General features: G+C 36.6%; 1 protein-coding gene across 6 annotated transcripts in view; it reads left to right on the forward strand.

Annotated features, from left to right (window-relative positions):
* The first annotated feature begins 4,940 nt into the window (after window positions 1-4,940).
* LOC6639526 (collagen alpha-1(XVIII) chain) overlaps window positions 4,941-26,315 on the forward strand; it is a 71,245-nt gene continuing 49,870 nt past the window's right edge. For 4 of the 6 annotated variants that reach the window (XM_023178979.2, XM_047012004.1, XM_023178966.2 and 1 more), the window contains exons 1-4: window positions 4,941-5,049; window positions 5,153-5,376; window positions 21,342-21,470; window positions 21,929-22,464. In XM_023178979.2, the coding sequence (XP_023034747.1) occupies window positions 21,371-21,470; window positions 21,929-22,464 (636 nt within the window). In that variant the 5' untranslated portion in view covers window positions 4,941-5,049; window positions 5,153-5,376; window positions 21,342-21,370. Of the gene's footprint in view, window positions 5,050-5,152; window positions 5,377-21,341; window positions 21,471-21,928; window positions 22,465-24,387; window positions 24,492-26,315 lie in introns of those variants that run through there. The other 2 variants (XM_002062418.4, XM_023178981.2) reach the window with 2 other exon arrangements.

The following is a 26,315-nucleotide window of genomic DNA, read 5'->3' on the forward strand; positions in this document are numbered from 1 at the left end:
TCCAAATTTGTTTAGTGCTATGCAAATTTAATGCATATTTCACCTAATTAAGTCGAAACGATTCAGATATGCTATAGATTAGAACTAGTAAACGCCGCTGCCGTCTTGTTTTATGCTAATCAACAAAACCTTAAATTCCAACCGGTTTCAACAAACAAAATTATATCACCCAAGATCATAATATTTCATTTATTGAGAACTTTTTTTTTTGCTTCTATTGTCTAATATGGATCAAGACGGTCTTAAAAATATTTAACGATTTTTGTTATTGTTGTTGTTTTTTGCGGTGTATAGCTGGTTTCGCCAAAGCAATTAAATTTAAACTTTTTGACTAAAAAAAGATATTAAATTAAAAATATGTTAATAAAAAAGAACGGATACTTGATTTTAGGCCTCAAAATGTCATAAAAATCTGTTAAAACAAAATGAAAAAAATAAAATTTTATTAAGAATTTGCAGCAATAAAATTAATCAACTTTTAATTACACCTAACAAAGAATTAAAGCTAAACTATTAAAATTTTTGCTTAATTTTAAGGCTCAGTAAAAAATAATTTTTTAACACTGATCTGAAATTTTATTCTCTATGCACAAAAATTGCGTTTCAAACTTAATTTTCATTTAACAAAATAAAAAAAGAAAAACAGTAAAACTAAATGCCAAAAGTTCAAAATGAAAATTAAGACACCAACTGAGTAAACCTAACAGTTTGGCTTAAAAACATTTACGTCTTATGCCATAAATAAGTAAAACTAATAATAAAAATCAAGAAAATTTTATAACTAAATTTAAAAACAAAAATATAAAAAAATAATTGGTAAAAAACAAAACCAAAAGTGCCTGCCAACATAAGAAAAACAAACAAAATGCGAAACGAAACCAAACAATAATGACCTCAAATAAAAATTTGCAATATTTAACAAAAGTCTTAAAAGATGTCGCATTGAAGTCGGGGAGTCAAAGTCGGTTGGAAGTTGTCTTGGAGTTGGCTGGGTGCCTCTTTGGGCTTATGTAAATTAGACAAACAAGTTTTTCTTTTTTGCGTTTACTGAATGTTTTTTGGTAAAACATTTTGAATACACTTGCCTAAGAAAGGGGTATATCAATTACACTAAGTTTTCTTATCAGAGATCTTTTGCTCCGCCCCTCCCCCTTTACTGTTGTATTCTGTTGGAAATGTAACATTCTCAAAGACTTTTGTGTGCACTTTTTGCAAAGGGTATACGAAAAAAGCTAATTGTAAGACCAAATTAATAGCTAACATTTTTTTCTTTTTGTTTTTAACTTTAAAATTTTTATTTAAATTCCAACCGAGTGCAACAGGTGCATTTTCAGAGCAAATGCCAAATACAAAGCACACAAAAAAAGCTTACAAAAGAGAAAAAAACCAAAGCTAAAGGGAAATTATTTGCGTGTGAAAAAATTTATAACCTCCATGTCCCTCATGTCCAGTGTCCAATGGCCATTAAACAGATTACAATTACATGGCTGCTGCTGCTGATTCAGTGGCGTTAAAAGCCGTTTAAGCCTAGACATTGCCAACAACAACAACAACAGCAACAGTAAAGGCAGCGGCAGCGCCACCAGACAAACACAGACTGAATGAATGCACAGGCATGCAGGCACTTGTTAGGCGAACCGAAAGAGACAGCACTGCGATGAGGAGAGGGTGGCGAGATGCATGATGCTGCTTGAATAAACAATTGTTGGTGGGGCGGCGTTAAAAAAAAGGGGAGTAACACAATCCAGCCACCAGCTACCAACAACAATAGCAATTGGCAATGCCCACCCTCTCTCCTTTTCTCTTTAAAATCAAGTTTATGCTTGCAAAATGGTTTTCTGATAAGCACAAACGAGACGTTAAGCACAAGGGCAGATGCAGAACTACACTTACAGTTATAGTTACGCATACGCAGCGTTGGCGTCGCCGTCGCAGTCGTCGTTAGCCGGCATGCTGACAGTGCCAAACACGTTGCAGATAAAAAAGGCTAAGGATTTAGCCATTTATAGCCAAATCTCTTAATGTGAATTTAAAAGGAACAAAAAGGCACAAATATTTTTCTCTTTTGTAGCAAAAATGCAAGTGCTTATAGAAAATGTGAGTTGTTAATAGTTTTTTATATTTAGGACAAGTTTCATAATTAAATGTTTTTAACCAAAAGTACATTAACAATATTTGAGGATTCCAATACTACTTGGTCTCCGACTATTTCATCAGGTGAATTATTGGTATAAGTACACATATATAAGAATATTTAAATAAGTTGGATATGAAGTCCTTGTTATCCCAGTTATTTAAAAAATATGCCAAAACTAGCCTTAGTCAAAACTGTCAGCACTAGTCGTTCTCTCTCTCTCTCTCCGTCTTTGTCTAACGTTCTCTTGCGTTCTGCTCTCCCTGGTCCCATAGTTATGGCGCTCTTGTTTTTTAGGGGGTGTGGGGGGATTTCCATTTCACCCAACAACTTGTATGAATGTGTTTTCTATTTTTCCGGCTTTTTCATGCTTTTCATTTTATTATTTTGCCGCCTTTCGCCCAGCCTTCCCCGATGAACCCTTTTCAGTTTTCCTACAGTTCATATCAAACTGCTTTTGAAATTATTTATAGAATTTGAAATGAAGGCGCCAAAGTGCGTTAAAGTTGTTTCGGTTCGTTTCGTTTCGGTTTATTTCTCTACTAGTTTAGTTTCCCTTGGTTTTCATTTTTCTTTTCTTACTGTTTTTTTTTTTGGTTTTTTTTTCGAAAAATTATGCTTAGTTTTATTACATATAAATAATTAAAATTAACTTGCCTGGCGGGACACACGGAGAGAGTCATGCATATGGGAGCCGGGGCAGATGTTCCATATATTGACTTCAAGTTGGCCACCCTTCACACCCTCCCCCCACCACCCCCGCACACATCCTAAGATGTCGCCCCCTTTTTACTCCTTTTTTACTTAGCCGCTTGACTGCCTTTTGGTCTTTGGGTAAAAAGTTTATCAGGCCGCCTGGGAACTAATTTCTGGTAGTTGGAAATGTAACCAAAGTGTCTTCTGTACTTGTTGTTGTTGCTACTGCTGCTGCTGCTGCCGCTTTTGGTCCTATTTATAGCCAAGCCGCTTTCAGTAGTCTCAAGTGCACCTGAAGTTAGTTTTTTGTTTTTTTTTTTTGCACTAGCTCTAAAAATGCCACAAAATACAACAAGAAATGGAAGCACACACTGAAAACTGTCGAAGAGGCTGAAACAAGAAAACAAATAAAACAAGTTTCAACTTATTGGTTCATGGTTAAAGTGCAAGAGGCAAAATAATTGATTCACTTCTTCTTAATTGTTGGAAAACTCTCAAAAGTCTTTGCAACACAATTTTACGTTGAAAAATTGAATTAACACTTGAAGGAAACTGTAGTAAAAAGTTGATTTCTATATAAAGATTTATTATTATAAAGAATAAAAACCAAAGAGTCGGAAAATGATTTTGAATCATCTTTCTAACGAAACAAAAGACAAAGACAAGGAAATTTGTAATATGTTTAATAATCAGAAAATCGAGCACACTTTTCCAATAATTTAGTTCGGAAAATAATACATACATATAAAAATATGTATGTATGACCAAACATATTGAAATCTTTATTAAATTTTTATTCTTACTTTTGGAGCATTTCAAGGGGAAACGTTTTTCTAATTAGATTCTAAGTAAATTTTAAAATCGATATAATTCATTACTCATATTCTTTTGGAATATCCGATAGATTCAATTACATTTAATTCGGCTGAATTTTGGCAAAAAAGTCTTACAAATAGCTTTTACTGTGAAAAGGAAGTGGTCAAAATATTGGAAATGATTTTGAAAATTAAGATTATTGTTCGGTGGAATTCTGTGCCAACTACTAATGAATCAAATGGAGAATTTAGGGAAATTTGTTAAATGAATCGCATATGAAAAAAGCACCACAGCCCCTCTCCTGCCATATACTCCCCTCTACAAGAATAGCAGCAGCAGCATCAACAGTAGCAGCAATAGCAGCAATAGCAGCAGCAGCAATGCAAATCGTAGGAGTGACAGTGAGAGAGTGAAAGAGAGCCAGAATGAAAGCAGCGCCGTCAACGTCTGCGTCGCCCCCACATACGAAAACAAAATGAAGTAAGTAAGTCGTCTCGCCGACTTAGGTATACCATACACCAGTAAAGCAAATATTTCAACTTTATTAAACAAATGCAATTTCACATGCTTTTTACAAGCATATCTTAGCATCTCGCTTACTCAATCATACGAGCACCCTAGCGCCCCCACCAGCCAACGGCCAACTGTGGCCTTATGGAAAAACGTTTATATGCATAACTCGACTGTTTTTTGTCCGATTTTGATCAAATTTGGTATTTTGCTAGATATTAGTATTAATGTGTGCCAAATTTGATTGCATAAGGTAAAAAAAAACGGGAGATAATCAAGATTTTCAAATTACAGGGGCGGAAAAGGGCGTGGCAAAATTTTTATACATACAAAATGTGTGCATTTACTAAGCGAATATACATACCAAATATGGTGTCTCTAGCTGGAATAGTTTTTGAGATAAACGCTTTTTTTAAATTGCGGGGGCGAAAAGGGGCGTGGCAAAAATTTGAAATAAACTTGATCACTCTACATACTACACGAGTCTACATACCAAATTTGGTGGCTCTAGCTCTTACAGTCTCCGAGATCTAGGTGTTCATACGGACAGACGGACGGACGGACGGACGGACGGACGGACAGACGGACATGGCTAGATCGACTCTGTTGTTGATCCTGATCAAGAATATATATACTTTGTGGGGTCGGAGATGCTTCCTTCTGCCTGTTACATACATTTTGGCGACTTTAATATACCATTTCACCCTATGGTGTATGGTATAATAAAGCTACAGCGCTGTCGCCGGCGTCTCCCTCACAGTTTCAACAGTTTCAGTTTGTCTGCTGGGCGAGCAACAACAAACCGGGCCCAAAGCAAAACCATACGCGAATCGTATGCGAGAGCCTAGAAAGCGTGCAGAGCGAGAAGAATCTTAACGGCAAACAAACAAAATGTGCGTAAATTTTACCGTTATGTTTTGAAAAACAAAATTTGTTTTTTTTTGTTGGTTTCTGTTTTTGCAATTTTATGAAAGAAAATCATTCAATTTCCAATAGCCTGCAACTATTTGATAAAGAGAGTGTACAGTGCAAAGTCAGAAAGTGTAAGAAGAGAGTGAGGAAGGAGGAACAAGGAGTTAATTAATCAATCCAATCGCCCATCTATTGAGAGGAGAGGAGAAAAGAGGAGATGCTGCATTAAGATATCTACATATCTTTGCTTCGATCGGTCCTGGGAATATTTGAATTCAATATTTTGTGGAATTCCTATAGCCTATAAGGTAAGTCGTTGCTGCAGATAATTTTTTTTTTCTTTTGGACCATAAAAGGCACTTGAAAAAGACCCACACCCCATATATATATATATATGTGTATATCTGTAGTATATAGCCATTTGAATGGACTAAAGTGATATTGCCCATTTCGATTTGGCTGTCTGTGCATTCGAGACTATTCGATAATTTCAACTCAAGCATTTGTTTTATTTACTTATTAAATAATATATGTACAAGGTTTGGCTATCAACTATGCCTTCCCCTCTCCCCCCCCCCCAGCCATCTCTTTAACCCCTTACGCCCTTTTTTTTTGCATAGTTTTCTTTCGTCGTTGACCGACTCTTTCTCTCTCTTTCCCTCTCACTCTCATATCACTTTCCATTCATTCATGGCCATAGACAAATAAAATACTATAAAACAAACAAAACAAATACGAAAAAAAACAAAAGACAGAAAAAAAACAAATTATCGACCGTCGAGACAAACGACAACGAACTGCCAAATGAACTAAGCATATTGGTTGAGCTGATTAAGAAGTAGGTTTTAAAACAAATATGCGGAGAAGAAGAAGAAGAGAGAGAAACGATAGAAACCCCCAGCAACCAAGTCTTTGCCTCAATTTAATAGACTTTGCTGGGGCAAGGAAAGAGCTTAAAGGATCAGGGAAGCCACTATTCTCCAGAGTGAGAATCATTGAATAAAACTATGTTTTTCTTAAATTTATATAATAAGGACTATTATATCTTAATCTCACAATTAAGGTTTAGGCCACAGGATCGTGCGTGTCTACTCCGCATTAGATCCTTTTGCCTCTTACCAGTTAAGTCTGTGATCACCAATTCACTCCCAGGCGAGACCAGACCAAAGCAATTAAGTGGGAAATTAATCTGTTTTGTTGCCTCGTTAAACAAGACATTTAAATTATAGATGAAACATTAAATCGCTTTACTCAAAGAGAAGAATTGAAAAATTACAAATTCAAATCACTTTCTATAAAATTTCTGTCCATAAAAATGCCATTGAGTCTGTCCGGAGTTCTTTATTTTCTTCTGGCGCATTATTGTATGATATATTGATATCGAATAACATATTCTAAAAATGTCTTCATTTATGGACAGAACGTTTTATTTGATCGTTATTGCCCTTTCCACAAAATAATTCACACAAACATTTAATGCCAAAAGATGAATTGCTTAATGGCTTAGTAGGAAAACATTGAAACATTGGCATATTGCTTAATCGACGACGCGTCGCTTCAGCTCCAGCTGCAGGCAGCCATCACCTCCGCCGACGCTGTCAGATGCAATTTCCGTTGAATTAAAATGATGACACTGAAGGAGCGGCTTGGCTAGCTCCACAGACGATCAGAATCAGTGAGAGAGGCAAAAGCCATAACCTCTTAGTGAATATATCCGTATGCACCTGAAGGACTTTATCTGTGTCTGTAGGACACAAATCTGTTATTCCCCTAAGAATTCAACTTCAATCTCATAAGGTAGTAGAACTTTCTGAATATAGATTGTATTCTGTTTTAAAAATTAGTTTATTTCAAAAGTTTAAAACTCTATCAGATGTTTTTTTAATCAGTTCCTCAAAGTATGCTAGGAACAACTACAACTACAGGTGGAAGGCAGCAGAAGACACAAGTGTTTTGATTTGGGATTTCATAATATTTTAATTATCATCTTATTAATGAATGAATGGTGATTTATAGAGAGAGAGAGAGAGAGCGAGAGAGAGAGAGTTCATTGAATCTATAAAGTCATTTGGTTAGTGTAAAACCATTTAAATGAAGCCTCGACTTTGATATACCTTGTCTAGTCAGAAATATATATACATATATTCATATATACTATAAAGATTCTTGCATTGCCCGAAAATCAGAATATTTTAGTGGGATATCTTTTTTCCTTTTTTAATTGCAAGTTTTTTCTTAAATGCCTAAATTTGTGTTTTTTTTTTTCTTTCAAAGTTGGAAATTTTAAAGTTTGCCTTTACTAAGACGCTAACAACTAATGCTGGCCTAATATGCCCACCCTTAGTGACGACTATCAGTGCAGGGTATAGAATTGGCCTTTGTCGACCTTTCCAATCAAATCGGAACCAAAAGCGTTTCTTGATGGCTTTATCATTTAAAAAAAAAAAAAAAACACCAACAAAAAAGTCGAGCACTGAAATTTGTCATTAAAATTTGTCTTCCTCTAAGATTACATTCGGAATTACATTTGGCCTAAAACGTTTTAAGACATGCTCATATATATTTTAATGGCGAGGATTGTTTAATTCATTATTTTGTTAAAAACTTTCCTCTTTTGATCTTATTCTTTATACATTTCGGAATTAATTTTCCACCTTAATTTTGTTTTTTGTCGTTGATGACATTAAATTTCCATGCGGGTTTTGTGCAGCTTTCCACTTTTCATTTAGTTCTAATTAAATGGCAAATGCTTCAGTTCAGTCGTTCAGATAAGAGTGAGGCCGAGGCGAGAGCGAGGGAGTGAGGCAAAAGTAAGTTTTTAACAACAAATAGAAATATATATGTATAATGTGTGTGTTCTGTGTGTGTGTGTGAGGTTTTCTCTGACATGGTTGACAATCAACAAAGTTCTCTTATTGTCGTGGTTGTTGTAGTTGTTGTTGTTGTTGTTGCTAATTCATGACGGCGGCAGGAAAAACACATGAAACATATGCCCAACAAGCGAAAGAACAAAAAATTGCAGCCCGTTGAAGGAAACTGGAACTGAATATGGAACTGGTCCTCATGTTGTCATAGGACAACCCAACAAACAGACGAAAAGAAAAAACTATGCCAATTGTTTAGCACCACCCAAGCTTAGGGTGTGAGTGGGGGGAGTGAGTCGGTCGGTGGGTCTGTCTGTCTATCGGTCGGTCTGTCGGCCTAGCCTAAATAGAAACATCAAAAAGCATACAACACAAAATTGCAAATATTACTAATTGTTGTGACTCACATTATAAAGTATAAAGTCGTTTTTAACACAAAAAATAAAAAAATGCAAATTACTCTACTCTGGACTCTACTGTATGACATATTCTTTGGATGTTGTCATGTAATAAGCTCTGAGGCTGACTCACCAAACTCTAGAACAGCAAAAAACTGAAGCTATCATCAAAAAATTCCACCACGTGGGTTGATACAAAACTTCTCAAAGCTTCAATTAATAAAATATGAAGAATACATGGGACTTTCCTTAAGGAAAGGATTGCTTTGTAAAGGTTTTATTATAAAGATATAAAATTGGCATTTGCTTGCTCCTGAAAGTTGATCCTAAGTGATTCTCAAGACGCTCCACTTAATTAGAACACAACTTTACTGCAGACCCATGGCAAAAAGTGGCATGCAACGGAAAGGGATATCAAATGGGTGCACAATGAGGCACATAGTTTTAGTGTGTCTGATTGTGAATGGTTAGCAGCTGTAGACAAAATCAAAAACAGGCATCACAAATATATACATAAGTATCTCTGTGTGTGTGTGTGTGTGTGTGCAAGCACATGTTCGTACAACTTGTTGCCTGATTAACTCGACATACGTGAACGTATGCACATTTCATTATTAATACAAAAAGAAAAACAGAAATATGAGGGGAAAACCCGGGTTAGATTCAACGCAAAGAAGATGGCCAGAATTTGTAATGTTGATTATTAAATGCAATCAACAAAATCAACTCCTAGACCAAATGCAAAGTCAGCTTTGGCTTTAGCTTTTAACACACAAAATGCATCGCCGAGAAGAGAAAGATGGGTTTAAAATATTGCATATACAAATTGATTGAGCAAGATTCAGCTTTTCGGTATTAGCGTGAATTATCTGTCTGTGGGCGGAGCCATGGATGTGGCCTATAGATGCGGGCCTTTCCAAGATTAGCCACACTTGGCCAAAACCCACCGAGTGGTGGGCTTCAATCAGTAAATAAAACCACAAAAATTATGTGCATAAATAAATAGTTGGCTTCTCCTTTCCCACGATCAAAGTGAAGTGCAAGAGACCTAAGAAATTTACCATGTATATATCCAGGGGTTTAGAGCAACATTTTGGCCAATTAATCGAAAATTCTGAAAATGTTTTTTAATTTTGTATACAATTTATTGAAAGGCGAAATCAATTCTTCTTGAGTTGTCGACTCCAATTGAGTTTCAGTTTAAAAATGTTCGTATAAATACGATTTAACGCATCTTTCAAACTATTGTTATTTTTCCATTCAAATTGGCTTCCGAATTGGTTGTGAAACAGAAATCAAAAGTCACTTTGAATCTGTGATAATAATCTTGAAAAAATTTACCATCTAAATGATTATCACGCGCTGACCACGAAATGAGAGGGAATTCCAAATCAAAATAAAGACTGATTGTGAGATTCGCCCACCTAGATATTAAAATGGAGGCAGATCTGTTGATTAAAGAAGACTAAAACTTCCTTTGGTTGGGATAACAGATATAATCATGTCAGCAACTAATTCGATTCGCATTGATTGAAGTCCTCAGAGGTATTTATGCTAATTTTGAATTGAATGTTTGAATAAACATCTGGCCAAATATTGAGTTAGTTTGAGTTCAATGAACGAACGAATAAATTAACACAAATACATATATTTATATATGTTTGAATGTTTATGAGCATAGTTCACACGAGTCCCGCAGAGACGGAAAAAGTTCAGGCCAAAATTCAGAGAATTTTGTTATTTCATTTGGCCCACGCAAAACGCAATAACAACAACAACAACAAGACAGCCAACTGCATCATCATCATCATCATCGTGATGATCATCCTCTTCGTTGTCATGGCTACGATCATAATGAACACTGAAAACTACCTGCCCTTGGAATTGCAACACATTAATTTATTATTTGGCATTTATTGTTTATGCATTTTATGCATTACGTTTACGCACTTTTGTTGCCATTTTGCTGACGATCATGATAATAATGATGATGATGATTCTTTGTGGAGAGAGGACAATGGCCATTGTCTCCTCTGATCAGGTTGGGGTCATGTTTATGCACAATAAAAATTCAATATAACAAGGAGAACAAAATGAAAACAACAAAATATAGAAACAAATCTCTGAGTTCCATAAACTTGCCAAGTCATGTGCACATTGGAACAAAACTATATGAAAATAGCCACCATTTTGCGCAAACAGGAAATCGGCTTACTATATAGTTTGTATAACTATATGCGTTAGCCCAAAGATTGGCTTTATTTTAAGTTACAAAACGTTTTCAAAGCAAATATATACATATTATGATATGGGAAAAGAAGCTTGAAGGGGTTTTCGATTTGTCAATTGATTCTATTTTTACCTATTATACATACATATGTATATAAGTTTAATCTGTCACTTTTCGATATCGATAGAGAATACATCTCATTTTACTTCTCATAGACAGGACAGTGGCGGATATATAGCGGTCTATATTCATGATCGATTAACCTTCCTTCGCCCCCAAACATCACAAACTAACTAGTGAGTTGTATTTGATATTAGAATTCTTGTTTTCATGTAACTAAAGATCAAAATATTAATTGGCGAATCAAAAGTTCATTGTAGATTTGTCTAGAAACTAATTCTTCGACTAGACAATGCTTATATAGTTCATTCATAAGCAATCAACATTTCGTCAAGAGTCTAGAGTTAAAGCAATGGAAACTGAAAGATGTTGGATAAGAATGTTGGACAAACAAACTCAACTTCCAAGAAGTAAGAGAAGACTTTGGCATAGTTTTTGTTAATCAATTCATCACTTTTTGTTGTTGTTGTTATTTTTTGTGTCTGTCTTTTTTAATAAGTGATCTGTCAGCATGCCTTTTAATTGCCCTTGCTCATTGAGTGGGTAAAACGATTGGAAAGCGTCTTAATAATATCAATTATAAATTTATGCAAAACACTTAGCGCCGTCACCTGGCGTCACTCTGCTTCGTGGTTGGTGTTGGCCCCGCCCACACGGCGCGGCGGCTATAATAAACGTCGTGTGTTAACAATAATTGGCGGCACTCTTCTTAGGCGCAAGCGCAACCCGTTTTACCCAATCTCATGTTGTCATCTAACAGAGGGAGATTGGTCGGTTTTTTGGCATTTTTTAATCTGGCCAGTTTAATCAAGCCAGAGCCCCCCAGACCGCCCCGACCGACCGGACCACCAGATCCCCAGACAATTAGCCAAATGAGACTTGGCGTTGGCGACGAGCGAGCCAGAAAGAAAGAAATAACTGAGCTACCGAGCTACTGTGCCAAGTCTTAATTAATTGGCATGCATTGTGTGTGATACGATTTGATGCCAACTTGGCAGGCTCCCATCGACTCTTTATCGATATAGACAGGTAAAAATAATTGTCGAACCAAAATAAAAAGTTATGCAAAATTCATTTATATATGCAGACCTAAAACTAAATACTTGTGGAAAATTGTCAGCTGCATAAATCTTGATCATGTTCAATTTGTTTTGGCCACTGAAAAAGATTTTTCTATATGATATGAGATCTGGTTTCGTTATACATATATAATGGATTCGATTGTGGTTGTCCTCCAGCTGTTTGTGTAGCGTAAAAACAATTTATGCAAGTTTGGGCTTTATAATTTGTATTTTTCTTTTCATTAGACATCAATTTGACGTAATGGGCAACACGTATCTACATACGATTTGCAACTAAATCAAAGAGGAATGGGGCATAACTTGTAGCTAGAAGTGGAAACTAGAACTAGTTTCTCTGACTAAGCTTACTTGTTAGCTAAATGGAAGATGTAACTCAACAGATCAATCGGCGATAACATGAGTGTGTGTGTGTGTGCGTGTGACTGTGTTTGTAAGCCTAATTAATCAGAAATGTAAATAATTTTGTCTTTTGATTGGGGAAGCAAAGCATTATACATAGTTAATCGATTTTGGGCTTAGTCACTGTAACATAAACCAAATATTTGATTACAGTTTCGTTTTCGCTTATGAGAAGTAGTTCAATTCTGAAGATGTTTGTCATGTAAAGCCAAAGGGGAAACCATAAAGTATGTACTTATATATATTCCTAATCAATATTGGTAAACGAGACGATATGGTCCCTTTGGGTTTTCACTTTTTTGATAAGTGAAAAGACAAAGTCAATTCAACTAATCAGTGTATATATAGTTCGGTTATCATTTCTGATACGTTTCCTTAATTCGTTTCCCATATGATATTATTGCTTTTGGCTAATGGAAAACAAGTTTCGACTAACCGTAAATTGTGTAGTTTTCAATAAAAATTTTAAAACTTATTTTGTAATCGGTCTATAAACTCTGCAAAATTGACAATGAACATAAACATCAATTATAGATTATGGATTATGGATTATGGTTAATGTGTATAATTTGGACTTAAACACTGATGTTTATGAGTTTATTTGCATGAATCCAAAGATTCTTATAGATTGATTGTGAGATTTCTTGAGGTTTTCTATAAGTTTGACATGGGTCCAACTGAAATGATGTGAAACGGAAGCTTTTTGCTGTCCCTCTTAGACAAGTCACACAGTTGGACAGACAGGTCCATGAACTTGAAATTTTATGATATTTGGCACACTCTCCCACAAAAGTCTCCAAATGTCTGTGTGTCGAAACAGAAACTAATCTATGCATATATGTACACATTTATTTCGAATATTTCTGTTGCCATATTTAAAGTCATAACTTTCTATAATTTATTAAAAATGTTTTTGGTGAAATATCAAAAATGAAAAAAAAAATGTATTCTTCTAGTTCTTTTTTTTTTTTTGACATAGCACATATGTTTTGCTCCTATTTCCTCAGAATTAAAATCGAAATGCTTCTCTTTGATATACGAAAATAGCAATGAGTGAAAATGTTAAGTGGTATATTCTCTTCGTGGTTCACGTGCTCATCATAAATTTTACATTTTAATGGCATTAAATTGTGTAAAGAGCCTGAAAAGGCTTTACAGACATCTTTGTCTCTTATCATGTGTGTATATATGTGGAATTTTGCCAACATCTTCAAGTGATGTGATAATTATGGAAAAATAGATTTATGTATTTATTGAATAATTAATTAAAATGTGGAACTATTGTCGAGCAATTCGAGTTGTATTTTTATATGTAAAGTAAACAAATCAACTTGAACGACTTTGCATATGACAATGAACTAAATAGCTAAGACGACGAGACAACTTTAACACACTATACTATATACACACACATACATATGTATGTATGTATGTACGTGTGTGTGTGTATTTCCATATATTTACACAAGCATTTGATTATCTCTATCTCTGGTTTGGCCTGGTCACGTCATCGATTGTTGTTTTGATTAGTCAGAGAAGAGGCGGGCGGCAGGCATTGAATGGCAATGGCAAACCGATTTCAATTAGAGTGAACAAGAGTCGAAAAAAGCCAAAGAGAGAAACCTTTGACTAAATATGTGACTTATCAAAATCGAACATTTCATTTCCATTTCCTGCTTCGGCTCAAGGAGGAGTCCTTCTGAAGAGCCTTTGGCAGTCAAGTGTGCCCTTAACTTGACTTCCCACACTCTCCCGCTCCTGGCATCAGCTACTTAACCTTTGAAGCAGACATGAGAGAGAGAGAGAGAGGGAGAGAGAGAGGGAGAGAGAGAGGGAGAGAGCAGCCAAACACTCATTGAATATTAACATAGTATATAGAGAATGCTAGTTGCTACACATCCTTCTACACATCACATGCCCCGCCCCCCTGTCTGGCTGACTGCCGGTCTGCCGGTCTGTCCTGACCAGTCATTTGCTTCCCTTTCTGATTCGGTTTATTTATGCTGCCTTCTTAGGCCGGGGCTTCCCCTTCCTTATTTATTTGGTGAGTTAATAGATTTTCGCTTCGTATTTGTTTTATTTCGGTTTTTCTTCTTGCTGTTTGGTGACAATTTTGATTGGCAATCATCTGTAGCAAAGTAAATGAAATTCATGTCAATTTCTAGTAGCAGACAGGAAGAGATACAGAGTGTGTGAGAGAGAAAGAGTGTGTGTGTGTGTGGATAAAAGGTGTGTGCAACGAAGGAGAAGCAAGTGGATTCTGCAATTCTGCTGATAACAGTCAGGGCCATAAATATTCATACACATGGCGCGCCGCTCATATATATTTATCTGCTGGCCAGCCAACACATTAAGCATACGCCACCGCAGCCAGCTGTAAAAGAAAGAAACAAAAAAAAAGAAAAAAACACAAGCCAAACGAAAATCGAAAAACATATACCCATTCCCGCCGACCGACCAGCTATATAGCCTTTGCCTCTGTTTAAACACATGATGAATGCGAGTTGAAAATTGAACGACTGAATTCTCTGTTGGTTTTTTGTGCGTGTTTCTGTTTTATTTTCATCTTGTTTTTTATAAGAGAAAGGCGAAAAAAACACTGCCTAGAAACAATGCATGCTTGCATTGTATATAGACATGCGAGGGGTTGTCCAAGAGTTTGCTATTGTTTCTGCAGCCCAAGGCCAGAGTGACCAGAAGAAGAATGCAAATCAATTTGCTACACTATCAATATCATTTCTTTGGCAAACTGTGATAAGTCCCCTCGCATTTACTAGCACTGGGTGTGTGTGTGTGTGTAAGTACGGGTGTGAGAGTGTGTTTTTATTGCCTTATAAACAAATGATTCGACTCGGACTTTTTTGTTTTATACATTTTTAGTTTTTTTTTGGTTGTATTTATATTTGTTCTTGTTGTTCAGTAAGTTAATGGCAAGTCAAATATGGATGGTCCCGGCTGCCTTTGGTTTTCACGTTTTTACTTTTGCCCTACATCTGCTGCCGCTTTTCCTCCAAGGTCAACTCGTTGCCTCGCCGCTGAGGAGGTGAGGAATGCGGAGGGGATGGATGGATGAATGGATGGCAAGTGATGGCATAACAATTAGCATCTCTCTTAGCCATGGTGGGGCAATTGCAATTATATTTCCTGTCCTAGCAGACGACTGTGGTAAGGAGAAGTGAAGACGAGGAGGTAGGGGGAGGACGACAGCTGTCGTCCGATCAAGTGTGTTGAAATACAGAAATTCTCACTCTTTGGCTATTTATAGAGAGAGAGAGAGAGAGAGAGAGAGAGGAGGAGCAGTAAAGTGAAGTGACTATGATGAAAATGTAAAATAAAAGGCTGCTAATGTTGTCATTTCCCATAATTTTCATTTCTTGTTTTGTCTTCACCACATTTGATTGTTAATTAAAATATGTAACAACAACAACAAAAAAAAAGACACAATTCTTTGACTTGTTAAATCGAAGGAGGAAAGAAATTTATATTTAGCAGTTATTAACTCTAAAGTTAAGTCACAAAGTTGTAGTTATGGTTCCATTTCAAAATGCACTTGCTTCAAATTTCTCCAAGTGTATGTTGCAGTTGACTTTTAGTGTGTGTGTATTTCCATGAACATTTTCGTCAGTTGCTTCAGCGTAATGATCACGGAATAGAAATCTCTGAACTTTTGCTCCATTTCGAGTCACAGTTTTTGGTCAATTTTTTTGGTGTTCTGTTGCTGGTGTTGCTGGCCAATTGCCAGCCAGACGACGACTCTCCGCTTGGCGATGATATGACTCCATGAAACTAAGTGTGGGCCTCCACCTCCTGTCGACGGCTCAGTCAACCTTGAATCCTTTGAAATACCCACTTTGCCCCTTCCTCCTTGCATTCTGACAAGAGTTCACTTACCCTCTTGCTAAGAAAAAGAGAGAGAGAGAGAGAGAGATGGAGTTTGCGTTTTTAGAGATCATTGATCAAAAAATCACCAAAAAAAAAGAAAAGAAAAGAAAAGAAAAGTAAAGGAACAAAATGAATGTGGACATGCCAGCAACAAGAAGCTATAAATAAATGCAAAAAGCCTTATAATGACAGCAATAAAGAACGCGATGATGATGATGATGATGACTTGGTGGCACACCCCATTCATCAAGTTCGATTTGGGAGGATGGAGTTGAAGCTGAAGCAAATGGAGGGACACGCAAAGTCTTTCAGTCTGCCAACTCATTGAACTTCTTTTCATCCTCCCAGCTTTTGTTTGTTTTTCTGTTTTTCTTTTTTTATATTTTGGCTTGCGACAACATGTTGCACATGTCTTGCCCAATCTGCCCCCCCGCCACTCTTGCCTTCTGCAAGATTCAACTTTTTCTCTTTGGCTAAGTGCAATATAAGTAACAACAGCAGCCACTCGACGCTTTGAGAATATTCAAAATTGTTGTAGCCAGAGGGGGGGGGGGGGGGGAAGGGAGGAGAAGGAGGGAGACAAAGTTGATGTTGGAGTTGGAGCTAGCTAATTATTGCTTTATATTCTTCTATATATATATATGTATATTTCTCTGATATTTTCGTATTTCGGGGCAAAATTTTGTGCCATTTTCCATTTTAGCTCGATTTGTTTGCTTTTCGCTTTTTATTTTCGCTATTCCCTTTTGTTTTGTGCCATTTACAGGGAGCAGACGTCTTTGTCTTATAATTTTTATTTAGCAAATTTTATAAAACAAAACGAAGGCAACGAAAAAACAATTAGCCTAGTTACTAGACGAGATCGACAAAATAAGAACAGAAAAGAAATTATTCTCAAATTTCATTTGGGGGAATTTTGAAGTTGAAAGATAATACAAAATTATGATTATTGTTTTTATTTATGACAAATTTATGAATAATTTCTAGAAACAGATATTGCATAATTATTCTATTATTCGAAAATCTGTTCAGATGTTTCTTATCAATTTTAAAATGTTTCTATATTGATTCAAAATTCATATAAAGTATTTAAGTATTCAACTGTATGAATCATTGTTTTAGTTTATGAATCATTGGCTTATCTGCAATTGAATTGGCTTTTGCCTTTGTCCTTGTGTCTAGTGGCCTAATAGGGCGAGAGGTCGGCCAATGGCAATTTGTGGGATTATCTTTAATATTTAATAAATGAAAATGTGTGTGTGTGTGTGTGTTTGTTATATTTGATGCATTTATTAGCCAATGCGAAATGCCTGCATTATCAAATTACAGTTTTTGGCTTTTAACGTTAACGTTAAGCAAACTAAAGAAAGACAAGCCCAGGGAGAGATGCAACAGTTGGTCCATCGTGTGTGGGTTAATGTTCGGAGATCGAATGTTGTTGTTGTCGTTGCTGTTGTGGCAAAACAACTTAACAACTTGTTTCACTCACATTTTCCATTCGGGGCCGCCCCCGTCCGTTCCATCTCCCCTCCTGCGTCTGGCTGAATCATTTATGCAAAGCTCTTGGTAAATTATTTCTCACCTTAAACTTGTTGATGTCTTTTCATGTGTTAACCTTTTTTTTCCTCTTGCTTTTTTTTGGGGGGCTTTGTTGTTGCTGGGGAAAAAGCAAACAAATTCTAAAACAAATAAACTCAAATTTGGCATGCAAATCCTTTTAAATCAAACAACGACAAACAACGACAAATTGGGCAATAAACATTGACAATGCGACACGCCGAATGACAGCGAAATTTTTGACGCCCTTTGTCAACCGGGCAAGAGACATGGCCTGGAGGGGGGGCTGGAGACCTTCCTCCTCTTCCACACACAGACATTCGGAAACGAAAAAAAAAAAAACAAATTGGAAACATAAAATCAACAGAGCTAATAGTTCACTTAGAGAGAAAGCATGCGGCAGAGAATGAGCGATAGGGGGGGGAGGGAATATCTAAAGAAAATCCCCCAGCAAGCAACAAGCCAAAAAGTACGCCCAATAAATAGCAAAAAGAAGCAACAAAACTGGAAACTAATCAGAGTCGAATCACTGAATACGCTTTCTTAGCAATTTGAATGATTTATACTGGGGGGCGGGGTCATTGAAAAAGAAGTCTCAAGTTCAAGTGAACGAAAAACATATAGAACTGGGTTTACCCTTCTATAGGGTATATCACAATAAGGTAGAACATCTCTTTGTTGGGTTCTTTGCTTTGCCACCAAAGATTGGTCTCTCATCTCCCCATCTCACTCTAACGCTCACATGTACATGTCTGTATGACATACTGGCACACATTTTCCCTCCTCCACTTGCTTGGCCGCATCTTGTGATGTGTGACCGACCCTTGGTGGTCGGTACAGGGAGGGGATGGGAGGAAAGTATGGTGCCAGAAGGCGAAGCCCTTTTCATGTGCCAAGCCCCACATATATGTATATATATTGAGCCGATTTACTATTGAAAATAAAATTTTATTTGATTTTTTTTCGTTTCGTTGTTCGCCTGTCTGTCGTCTGGTCTTGTCTTGTCTCTTAAGGTTTTTCTTCGGGTGCTTTTTTCTTGGATAGAGCGTGCAGGGGGTTTCCCCTTCATTGAGTCGAGTTTGCTTTAAATGTGCAACGCTCTGATGACTTTTGGAAACTGATTTGCATTTGATTTTTTATGACACTCATCGCTCTGCGATATAGATAGATGGATACTAAAGATAGCTCGATAGATATGTGCGTTGAGAGGAAAAGTATTTCCATAGATTCCATCTGGTTGGGTTATATAGTTTAGGTTGCTTTTTGTTCTTCCCCCCTCCCCGTTGTCCTCGTCTATTGATGGTTTTTTTTTTCGTATTTTTTATGGCTTATTGGTTCTACGAAGAAATATAATGGCCCATAAATTTATAAGTGAAAAATATGAATTGCTTAGGCATTTGTTTTGTTGTAGCTTTTATTCTGACACTTTTCGAAGTCAATTTTTTGTGTCTTGTTTTTTGCTTTTTCGGCGTTTGCATGTGGAAAATGAAGGAGGGTTAGGCCCAAAGAATAACAACAACAACAACTAATCGGTATTACGTGAGTTTTATACGAAATAACGAAAACAAGCCAACTGAGTTCTTGCTTCTCGCATTGACTCTTTGGCTTTGGCTTTGGCTCCAACAGCACAATTGCTGACATATGTATGGAAAGTTGTTTGGAGGTTTGCCTCGGGATGGGCTAGGGTTAGAAGGGTGGGGTAGAATAAGTCCTCTGACATTGGCCACGCGGTCGTCATGCTGCACGTGCCTGGTGGGGCATGTCCCCCTCTTGCTGCCTCTATTTTCTCTGTGAACTGCATAAATGTTGCCTCATTATGTCAAAAAGAGCCAATTGTGAAATGCTTCAAATGCTTCAGTTGGGCCCAAAACACACACACTCTAGCAAACACACACACACACACAGAGACAGAAAGCGGTCTCGTTCTGGAAATCAAATGGTAATGGGAATTGGTTGTTCAATTTGTATTGTTGAGGGGGGCTTTTTGTTTCGGTAATGATATCATTTAGGCAGATCTAAGCAGATTGTTCACTTGATGGAGATGGAGATCATTGCTAACAAATTGTTGTCGTTGTCGTTGTCGTTGTTGTTGGTGGTGATGCCGATTCTGACCACATTTACAAACATATGTTGCGACAACTCCAAAGAGGAGTTCTTCTCTGTCAGAGGATACATATCCATTAACTCACAACTACAATTAGTAGCACAAATCCGATTTATTGAATTAAGTAGTAGTTTTTATATTTGTTGGAAATCATTGGAATTATGTGAAGAGGCGATTAAATATTGCCTTTGTCAACATAAAGTTATATACTTACTCTAATAGTACAAATCACTTGGACCTCTTGATTAATTCTTTTGCCAGTTAAATTTTATGAAGTCATTTGTCATGTGTCAAACTTGCAACTCTCAATTTCATTGATTTTAATTGAGTTTCTTCCACAACGATCATTTCAAAATTCATTGAACGATCACGCCTAATTAATGAAATGGGCTGGTGGGAGGGGGCGGGGTAGACCACACTTTTGCTTAATGCCTCGACAATTGACGGTCATTTGCATATGCGCCTATATTCATACATATTTATATAGTGGAGAATACTCAAGAATCGATGAATGTTGTGAAAAGTGTGAAAGTAATTTATTGTTGTTGTTGCTGTTGTTGTTGTTGTTATTCATGTTCTATGTCAAGTCGAGCCTGATAAATATTAATTGTGTGACAAACAATTTGAGGTCAGTAGCATAGTTCTATTTTTTCTTTTCTTTTTTTTTTGAGAGAGAATTAATTGGGTTAGATTATGTTCTCGCACACATTAACACACACACACACACACACATACACATACACAGATGTTTGGCCCCTGTCATTTGCGCCTAGTGCCCTTGGGTAATCACATCAAATGATACAAAAAGCTGAGCTCATAATGATTTACGAGTACATTTTTGTGTTTTGTGTTTTTGGAAGAGTTTCAACAGACAATGGCAGACAAAAATTATAATGTACTTATTTATATTTATTTATATTTATGGCTAATTTGTGGTACTCCGATCTATGACATTTCAACTTGGGTGCGGTGCCGCCTAATCCAACGCAGATCAGTCGCCTTCTGCGCTTAATCTATCGAGAAGAGATCTCTCAAAGTCTCTCGATTCAAAATGATTCATTATGTGTCTGCACGAGGCTCTTTGTTTTTTTTTTTGTTGGTCTTTTTGTTTTTTTGCAGACAGCCACAAAATTGTTTTGGCTTCTCCTCGTTGTCGTTGTCGTTGTGTTGAGGTGGGGCCGGGGGCCATGTCGACTTTGTGGTTAACTAGCTGGTTTGATGATAGCCACGGGGCGAGGTGCTGGTGTGGTGGTTGTTTCTAGTAATTACAAAATGCAGTTCGTCAGTCGGTCCTGGCTGGGGATGCGTTTTGCTCCAACTCTCCCTTCCCCTCCTCTCTCTTGGTCTCCACTGCTTGCTCTGGGTCTCATTTTTGCCTGCATTCAAATTTCATTCACAATTTGTTTCTGGACATGGGTTTTTGGTTTTTGTCTCTTGTTGTTGTTGTTGTTCTTATTGTTGTTATTGTTGCTGCTACTGTTTTTCGGTTTTTGGTTCTTTTGAATGGAGCCTATCGTATTACCTCATAATTGAAGTGTCTGCGGTTGGTTTCATTTACCGCACAAGTGTGTCTACATTTTTGTAATGATTTATCTATCTCACCCTTCATCTCTCTCTTTTCCTCTCTGTTTTTTCAGTACTCTCTATATATATACTGTGATCCATTATGCTGACGAGGCTACACATTCTGGGCCTAGCCCTTATTGGGTCTTTAATAGTTCCTCATACATTGGCTGACATTGAATTAACCGGTCAATCGATTAAAGGTAAGTCAATAGGAAATAAGAATTGAAAACATAATTTTAAGTGAATGACGCAACACTCCATGAATATTTTGACTGAAGAAAAGTAATCAAAGACTAACAATACGATTAAGTTGAATCATGGGGAACACTAACTATTTCCCCTAATGAAATCTTAAAGAAGTTCATTGTGGATTAACTAACGAACCATTTAACTTGCGATTAACGAATTAACTTTCGTGACAACTAACAAAATAAATTCAATATATGCCATAAAAAAAAAGTTACTACTCTTTGGCTAAGAATAAGGAATATTCTTATTGGTAACAATCAAAAACGTAGTCTGTAATTTTTGAATTCTTTGACTATTGAAAAAAAACTATAGCCCACTTTCAGGCACATATGAAATTTGTGGCATACTTTTCGGAGAAATATTTGTGTATTTTAAGGTGTGAATACGATTTACCTTTGATTCATTTCAGATGCATTGGCCGAATACAGTTTAATCGACATTATGTACAACAATCAAAATGGAGTTGAAATTGTTGAGGGAGAAGATGGATTTCCCGCCTTTAAATTTCTACCGACGGCCGATGTGAAATCGTCCTATCGAATGATATTGCCCGAGAAATTATACGAATTCGCCATACATATTTCATATCGTCAAAGCTCCCTCAAGGGTGGCTATCTATTCAGTGTGGTCAACTCCATTGATACGGTGGTCCAGTTGGGAGTACATCTATCGCCCGTTGTGAAGAACCAGTACGAAGTGACATTGGTCTATAGCAAAGCGGATCAAAGTGTGGGCCGTAAATTGGCCAGTTTTAGTGTTCCCTATGTGCCAGATAAATGGAGTTCAATCGAATTCCAGGTGCTCAGCGATAAGGTATCCTTCTACTATGATTGCGAATTGCGCAATACCACAAATGTGGTTAGAGAACCCTCCGAATTGGTATTCGAATCGGCATCGACACTGTACATTGGTCAGGCTGGACCCACCATTCGTGGCAATTTCGAGGTGAGTTCAAAACGGCCCCCAATTTGGTCATCATAATGGTAATAATAATTTTCGAAATGCACAGCAAAGCAGCAGCACATGGCGTTTAATTGAACCATTAATGGGTGGGTGAGGGGGAAACGAGGAAGTTAATTAATTTTCCAAAATATTTCCGCTTCTTGCATGCAATTGTAACACGGAGAGCGGAGAGCGCTCTAAAGTGCTTTTTAGTTTCAATTGAGGGAGGGCGGGGGTTGATTTCATCAGCATCAATTATTAATTCTAAATTTAAAATTGAAATTTCATACTTTTCAATTATAAAACACTACGATCTACTTTTTTTTTCCTCTCTCAATCCATTATTTCGAAAGAACTTGTAATCACGAAAACCTATTATTTGGCAATATACGATTTTAAAGTGAATTTCTGTATAAATTGCTTAACATTAAATGAATTTAATATTTTTATCTACAAATTACGAAATACCTTGCTTGATTGGGAAGTGAGATGATTTAAGTAGATGAAAATGCTTAGAAAATGTTTTAAAAGAAAGTAAAAAGTCGTTTGATAAAAACGTTTAAAAAGGACGTCCTCAGTGTGGTAAGAAGGGTGAATGGTTTAGGCATTGGCTTGTTTAGTCTTTTAGTTGTTGGAAATTTTTGAAAAGCTTTTTAATTCACCTCAAAGACTTGCTTGCTTTCTCTTTTACAAACCTCTCTCACTCAAAGGAAACTTTAACTTTCACCGCTTTAGTGGCGCCATTTGGTCATGGGGCGGTGAAAGTTGGTAACTGACAAAGTCTCGCTCATTGTCCTCACTCACTCACAGAGTAGTTGAGCGAAAGGACATTGAGTGAGCCGCCACTTGGTGAAATTCTCTTACAATTTTCTCAGCGCCTTCTCTCGCATACGCTCTCTCCAGTTGATTCAGCTCAATGCCGCAGTTCAGCGTGAAGCGACCAACAATTTGATGTTGTCGAAGGTTCGTTCGCCCGTCGTGCTGTGATTTTGCCCCCATGCGATTTTACCATCAGTTTCATTTTCAGTTTCAGTCGCGTTCGTCTATTCAAACCAGACAGTTGAGTTAACGGGCGGCTAGGCGCAATAACTAAACTAAATCCAAAAGCCAAACAAATACCGAAACCGAAAGAAACTCTAAAAGAAAGGATAATGCATTCAACGAAAGTAAACCGAAATCGTATCTCGTCCTACCGTTCGTCGTGCGCGTTAGTCTCGTTTTCATCGGCGTCCTCGTCCATAACAACATCGGTGTCGGTGTCGGTCTGGTCGGATCTGGTCGTTGCCGTGGCCAATATGGGCTGAAGTTAAGTAGGCAAAGCCGCCAACGAAAGAAAAGAAACCAAAATGAAAGTGATTTATATGCCCAAAATGAAATATGTTTAAGTGTAACGCATAAAGCCTAAATCGGAGTCAATTAAAATTCAATTAGAAAATATGCGACCAAAAATGAAAGAACGACGGCGCAAACGTTTGAAACTGCGACCGGTAAATGAACTCACAATGAACTAAAAAAGTGATAACAAACTGAAAACAATATCATATCACAAGGAACTAGCATATCCCTCACAAAAGAAAACAAAGATAAACGCATATCCTATAAATGAAATCTGTGCTATTGAATATCAAAAAAATGAAATGACAAGAATCCAAGAGCAGCCCCTCCTCCACCCAACTTGTTGTTACTTGAAAGCGTAAACGCCAAAGAATTAATTAAATGCGAAAAATGAATTGTAAAAACAGCGGGTGATTTCGCATCAAACGAAATACCGAAACGTAACCCAAACCCAAATCCAGAACTCAAACTCTCAAACATGTGCAAATGTCACTTGTAATTACAAACATAAATCAAGGCAACATTTACATACGGCATTAAAAAAAACACATAACTCTATACATATATATATATATATATTCTTTGTAAATTAAATTATCTGTGATTTGTTCAATAATACTGTGCAAAGAGGAGAAGAGGAGGAACTTGAAGTCAACACATGTTCATCATTTTTAGTGACTATATTCGGTTTAAAGGTAAATATTCCATTCCGCCAAACTCACTTCTCCCCGTCTTGCCCTTCCCCCGACTTTTTCCTAGACTAAGCACACAAATGGTTTTTGGCTTGATTTGGCAAGTGAATATGTCAGCCTCTTCCCCCCTGCCTTATGTCGCACTTTTGGGCCATATCCCTCATCAAATTGGGCATAAATTATGAGACCCGCCTAGGTCTAGAGCTAAATCAATGGCAAACTCATTAAAGCTCGCTGCGAACAAAACTGCCATTTCGGTTGGTTCGTTCTTTTCTATTTCGTTACGTTTTTCCTTTTGGTTTTCGGGTATATATATATTTATTTTTTTTGTTGTCGGAGGGTTTGGGGAGTTCAACCAACGCGTCAGTAACCACAGACGAGTGTTTGCCTTCACCATCTCCATCCCCCCCCCCACACACATTCAATACCCGCACCCAAACCCATACTCATACCCAAAACCTACCGCTGCTGCCCTGCTGCCCGTTAACTCATTCTAGCTCTTAGCTCTTTTTCTCGCTATGCATATGCATATTAAAGCAGCAGCAGCAGCGCCGCCACCACCACCAACGGGGCGTATGTGTAATATATACTCTATATATGGGTTTATGTTATATAGGTATATATATATATATATATATAAGTATATGTGGATATATTTTATTATTGTGCGCGCCTTTTGTCTTTGAGTTCATTCTGGCTTTTCTTTTAACATATGGCTATAGGGAGGCAACAAAAAAAACAAAAAAAAAACAAAAAAGTATGGCAAAACAAATATATTTGATTTATGAAATCAAAGTTTATGAAATACTTATTTATTTTAGAAAAAAAAAGAAATGATTATTTATAAACCCAATATTGGAATTGGTTCAAGTTAAGCTCATTTTCAATTTCTGATTTAGTTTATAAACGTTTATTTGAAATTTTTTATAGGCTTTGAATTTTGTCTTAAAGTTAAGAAGAAAAGATATTGATAAAGCATTGAGCCTTATGAATTTCGCTTACTCTTATAAACGGATGATGAACTATAGAAAAGTATTTGCAGTAAAGTGAAACTCCATTTAAAGTTTTGCTGATTAAAAGATGCTTGGCTTTGGCCCTAGTAGACAGGATATTTTAATATTCTTAAGCCTAATTATCTTGACCTTGCTGATCAGCAGATCTGTATGATCTCAAAATGAGGTAAATAAAGCCAACTTAAGTGAAAGTTTAAGTTGTTTCACTTACAGTGTTGAATGTCTTAAGGACTTGGCACATAATTAAATCAAGCGAGTTTTTTTTCTATCAAGTTAAACTCCTGACCACCCTTAAGAAGCAAATGAGAAAACTTGTTTCTCAATTTTTCTTTTCAATTATGTTATCAAGTGTTGTCCTATGTCGTCTTTTATAGCCAAGTAAAAGAAAGACAAAAGCAAAAGGAGTTAAAGTCGTAGTGGAGATTTCTGTAAAGTATTTAGTTGTATTAGTTGTGTTATTACACCATCAACAGGACAAATACTACTGTGAGCCATTAGTTTAGTTTCTATAATAAATTTTCGAAAATTAATTACACACACACACACACACAGACACGCACACATACACATACAAGAGTAACATAGTTATCCACACTTGGCTTAGGCATAAATTTCCATAGAATTTGTAGTTGAAATGTTCAACAGGATAGGACAACAGCAAAAACAGCAAAAACAGCAACAACAATATAATATAAATAATAAAGAAAGGAGAAAAGCAAAAAAAAAAACAGTTGATGTTTCTGTTTTGCTTGACCATTATTGTCATTTATTGTTGTTCCTATTGTTTCATTGTTGTTTTGCTTTTGTTATTTTT

The sequence above is a fragment of the Drosophila willistoni genome, assembly GCF_018902025.1.
Source record: "Drosophila willistoni isolate 14030-0811.24 chromosome XR unlocalized genomic scaffold, UCI_dwil_1.1 Seg144, whole genome shotgun sequence".
Classification (NCBI taxonomy): Eukaryota; Metazoa; Arthropoda; class Insecta; order Diptera; family Drosophilidae; genus Drosophila; species Drosophila willistoni.